This window comes from Fomitiporia mediterranea (assembly GCF_000271605.1).
Source record: "Fomitiporia mediterranea MF3/22 unplaced genomic scaffold FOMMEscaffold_4, whole genome shotgun sequence".
In the NCBI taxonomy this organism is placed as follows: domain Eukaryota; kingdom Fungi; phylum Basidiomycota; class Agaricomycetes; order Hymenochaetales; family Hymenochaetaceae; genus Fomitiporia; species Fomitiporia mediterranea.
Window position 1 is genome coordinate 2,193,263 of NW_006760389.1, and position 5,085 is coordinate 2,198,347.

Sequence of the window (5,085 nt, forward strand, 5' to 3'; positions counted from 1 at the left end):
GTCGCATTGTAGCTGACTAGTGGCCCTCATGTGAGCATTCCCAGTATTTAAGACAGCGGTAGAAGAAGATGAGACGCTAAGAAGTAGATTGTCAAGGTGTCTTTTGAGTTTAGTTTCACTTGTTGCATGACTCTACGCTGTATGGTATCGGGAAAGGCTTTCAGAAGATTCAATACGACTTTTTATGCGGCTCAGTATATCACGTGACAATGGGATAGTTCGCAAACCAATGACCATACTGTAACGTGATCCCTCTTTTCAAAGAATCCCTCTTTTCAATTTTTGCATTTGCACACTTTACACAATACCTTACACTACCAAAAAATTCAATGAGGTATATTTGTACTATAGAAAATATATTGTGTCTTTTTTTCTGTAAAAAAATTGATGAAAAAATTAAAAAATGGTAAATACTACTTTTTCCAATGGTAGCTTCAATTGTAATTAGCTCTATTAATTTTATTAGTAGATTTATTGTTACAATTAGGCTTCTTATGTTTTCTATACATGCATAAGTGTTCTTATTATAATTTGTGAGTAGTATGCTGATTGTTGTGAATTAAAATTGTAGAAAGATTGGTTGAGAGTGACAAAAGCGTGACAATTGTGCTAAAGTATTATAGCAACATAGTGTGTTCACAAAGCTTACACGCGTCAAATCATTGTGACAACTTGTGACAAAAATTGAAAAGAGGGATCCTCTCCCTTCCTGCCTCAAAAAAAATCGTAAAAATTTTTTTGAAAAGAGGAGCATGTTTATAATATATAGATATACATATGTACAAATTTTACAGTTAAAATAATGTGTGGTTGTGGCTGTAGAAAAAAATTGAAAAGAGGGATCATGTTACAGTATCATGTGAAAGCGAATCGAGCGATAACTAGAACATTAATCTCGTGCACCAGAATTCCTTGCTGCTATACGATGCTGCGCCATAATAAGTGACAGACTCTGGTTTAATACTTTTACATAATGATCAAATCCATGACCTTCCGGATCGCATCACGATGAACATTCCTCCTCAGCTGGAGTCACTGTGGAGTGTGCTCGCCTCTTCTGGAGTAAACATTAACACGACGCACAAGTCTCATATACGTTGCTGGTCGAGCTATCGCAGTTGATACACGCCTGTTGTATTGGGTTGAGGTGATGATTCTCTTGCAAAAGATATCGCTGGTCCAATACACCTTTATGCCGTGAATTGTGTCTCGGTGAGTGCATGGACACTCCATTTTTTCTTCTGAAGTCTATGTTATTCTTCGAATAGCTACACATCGTTGACGTCCTAGCATTCCTCACAGATGCACGCGGAATATTTACTCGATCCGCGTGAACTATTTCGCAATATTTATGTATCTATATTTTCCTTTGCTGTCGACACGCATGACGGGTTACACGAAGCCTGAATCAGTTGTTGTACACAGGGAGTAACAGGCTTGAAGCGACAGTCATCACTCTCGGAGCTCGTGGGTCAGACATGCACATCCGATCCGTTATTTCACTTCCTGACGGGACCCGCCTTGCCTCCACCTCTGAGGATGGAACTTTCCGAACCAGGGATGCTGAACGTGGACAAGTCATTTCAGACCCATTTGAAGGGTATGGTCGGACATTTCTGTGCATCTTCAATGATACACGAACTGTGTCCTTTTGGTTGGGAAAGGTGTCACTTCTGGGCCGGCTAACAGGACCGCTATGGCCTTGGAGCTTAAAAGCGGACATACCATTTCCATGTATTTTGTTGGGCATGAAAGCAAAGTGAATCCTGTTGCTTTCTCACCCGATGTAGTGTGGATAGTTTCTGGCCCTGACGACTGTACAACTCGACTACGAGACATTCAGGATGGGCAGACTATTTATTGATCTCCAGACGGTCATGCAACTCACGTCTGGCCGATCGCATTCTGTTGTGATATTACACGTCTAGTTTCAGGCTCGAAAGACCAAGCGATCCGAATCTGGGATACTCAAAGTGGGCAATGTGTTTCTCAACCTCTCGAAGGACTTACGGATGATGTGACTTCCGTCGCCTTCTCGCGAGACGGGAAACACATCGTCTCTGGTCCTGATGACAGATCTGTTCGAATCTGGCATGTCAAAGCTGGGTAGGTCATTTCTGGGCCCTTTGGAGGACATACTGGTGGTATAGAGACTGTCGCATTCTCTCCTGACGGTAGCCGCGTCGTCTCAGGCTTCGCCGACCGTACAACCGAATTTGGGACGGCGAAAATGAAAAGACTGTTTCTGAGCATATTGCAACGGGCATGCGGGCGGGATAACTTCTGTTGTTCTCTTTCCTGGTAGGATCCGCATGGCCTCAGGCTCCGGCGATAAAACGTTTCGAATCTGGGACGCTAACAAAGGATGTGCTGTTTCTGTACCTTTCGGAGGACACTCAGGGACAGTGATCTCTGTTGCCTTCTCGCCGCACGGAATGCATGTTGCATCTGGCTCCCTGGACCATACGATCTGAGCCTGGGACGCTGAAAGCAGAGAGACAATTCCCAAACCTCTTGAACGGCACGAAGGCTGGGTCAGGTCTGTCTCTTTCTCCCCGGACGGGGCGCGTGTTGTGTCTGGCTCCACTGACCAAACACTGCAAATATGGAGTGTTGAGAGTGGCTAGATGGTTTCCTGTCCATGTGTGCGGCATACGGACGGAGTCAGTTCATTTACTTTCTTGCCTGATAGGAGGCGCATAGTCCTTGGCTTAGCGACGAAACAGTCTTACTCTGGGAAACTGAAAGCGGAGATGCCATTACTGAGTCCTTAAGAGGTCATACTGCTCGGGTTCCTTTCTCGCCCGATGGTGCACGTGTTACCTTTGGTTCTGATGATACAATCATCCAGAACTGTGATGTCGAGAACGGATGTGTCTTGGCTGGGACCTTCGAAAGCCATACGGGCCGGGTTATGTTGGTTGCTTTCTTCCCGGAAGGAGCACGCATCGTCTCTGCCTGTATCGATAAGACGACCCACATCTGGGACGCCATGAGTGGACAGGCCGTCTTTGCTCCTTTTGAAGGGCATACAACAGATGTCATGTCTATCGCATTCTTGCCTGACGGGGACGCATCGTCTCTGACTCTCTGGGTAGTGCAATTAGAACATGGGACGTAGAAGGTTGCTCCCTCTCTTACTTTGTAATCTATGGTTGACATCCTTTCTCTTGCTTTTACTCTTGGGGCAGGTCTTGTATTCGAACAGTCATGGGTGAGGATGGATAGATATGTGAACGCAAAGGAGAACTGCTTGTGCAGATTCTGCCTGATATCTGACCCGTGCCTTGGCGTCCTCGGAATACAGCAGTATTCAATTGCCGATTCTCGACTGCCTTCCTTTCGTCTTTCATCTTCCTTTTCACATCTGCATTCATATTACAAACCAAAGCTGAGCAATGACGTCGATAATACACATTACAATCTTGTATTTGATAAATCTGATATATTCTAATAATATAAAAGCTAATCAAGACTTGATACATTTTCCTGATATACTGGAATGCGGTGACAGGAACCAACACAATTAATCCCCATGAGATTGATGGGAGGATTGATGGTGGAAAGGAAAGTGAAACTCCTTTGAATCAAAGTATCAGTCTGCAGTACATAAAAGAGCCAGGCCTTCCATTGCCACCAAGTATACTCACTTCTTCTGACAAACCAGACTCTTAACTATGAGCATGTCCACATTCTCAACACCGACCCTGCAGCCATACTTGTCTCCGATTTTTACACTTTGACATACTTTTATGCAGCAACATTGACTGTCCTTGTCTATCATGCTTGTGTGTACTAAAATTTCTCTAACCACTACCCTTCTGATATGTATGACAATATAGTAACAACAATGGACAAGGAGGTATGCCTCTATACACTATTCCAGGGTATATGCTGACGCGTACAAACCAGGTGAAGTACTTTTGGGTGAGCTCAGTTCTCAGTTCTCAAACCTGATATCTTAATGACATCAATCAAGCAAAAGCCACACAACTATATAAGTCTGATTTACTTTTTAGTAAGCATTAATGCTGTCTAGCCATTGTATAAACGTGTTGATTGCAATTGTGAGAGGTTAGAATCGCATTATTGGACTCCTTGGAGCAATTAGTAATATGGCATGTAAGCAAGATGTTTGCATGTTGCTAAAAATCTTGTACAAATTGATTCATTTGATATTTTGCTATAGTGTACAGTTTTAATATGAATGTTCTCAGGTACAGAGCACATAGTATTACAAATTTGTGTACTGACATTGTATTAATGCATTACTAACAGCTGTAACATCACGAAAAAGTCGCAACAAATGTATTTAATAATAGCAAAAGTAATCTAATAAAATGATTTCATAAGCATTACATTTTAAAATAATACTTATATTTTACTTGTAATGTAATTATAATGATTGTATATAAATGTAAGAAATATACAAAGTTTCTATTAAACTACAAACATGTTTTAGAGCAAATAAGCTTACTAATGGTATTATTACAACATTACATGTGAGGTACAAGTACTCAACTCTTATTGTAATCTGTTAAAATTATATTATAAGTTATTTGTAACAATAGTTGATTAATTATAATAGTCATAAAAGTAATACATTGTACTTGTAAGTTAATTACAATACTTTTAGTACAATAATATGTAATTATATATATTAATATTGTTAACAATCACCCTGTTAGGCTTATAATATAATTTAGTTTTCTATTAAACTATATATCGAAGTGCTTACATAATCAAATACCGAAGATCGAGAGCATATAATGACGCACTTGCTCTCGTCACTCCTTTCCTCCTACCTCCACTATCTCCCCCAACCCTCTTCCCCCAACACTATGTTGTTGCTTTTGTCCTCTCCAGTCCAGTCCTCTGCCTACAAGCGTCCTCCAGCAGGCACACTGCCTGCAACCACCTAGACAATAAACATCGCTGTATTGTCTCTCCAATCTGCTGTTGCGATGCCCGTGCTGAGCCTCAGATCCTGTGACGACACGACCCAGCTGGCTACACCGTCCTTCAGTGTAAATTGTAAGCAGCCAGCCCACTTCATAATAACGCGCACAATAGTTGCTCATCCCT

At 41.7% G+C, this 5,085-nt stretch overlaps 2 protein-coding genes across 2 annotated transcripts; both read left to right on the plus strand.

The window, feature by feature from the left end:
- Positions 1 to 1,008: 1,008 nt before the first annotated feature.
- On the plus strand, positions 1,009 to 2,280 carry FOMMEDRAFT_154124 (WD40 repeat-like protein; the record flags this gene model as incomplete). The annotated part of the gene is made up of 7 exons (XM_007264692.1): positions 1,009 to 1,117; positions 1,169 to 1,212; positions 1,269 to 1,330; positions 1,403 to 1,605; positions 1,665 to 1,817; positions 1,872 to 2,106; positions 2,193 to 2,280. 7 exons carry the CDS (start codon positions 1,009 to 1,011, stop codon positions 2,278 to 2,280), a joined length of 894 nt encoding a protein of 297 aa, XP_007264754.1.
- A 32-nt stretch (positions 2,281 to 2,312) lies between these two features.
- On the plus strand, positions 2,313 to 3,121 carry FOMMEDRAFT_154125 (WD40 repeat-like protein; the record flags this gene model as incomplete). The annotated part of the gene is made up of 2 exons (XM_007264693.1): positions 2,313 to 2,405; positions 2,693 to 3,121. 2 exons carry the CDS (start codon positions 2,313 to 2,315, stop codon positions 3,119 to 3,121), a joined length of 522 nt encoding a protein of 173 aa, XP_007264755.1.
- Positions 3,122 to 5,085: the final 1,964 nt, after the last annotated feature.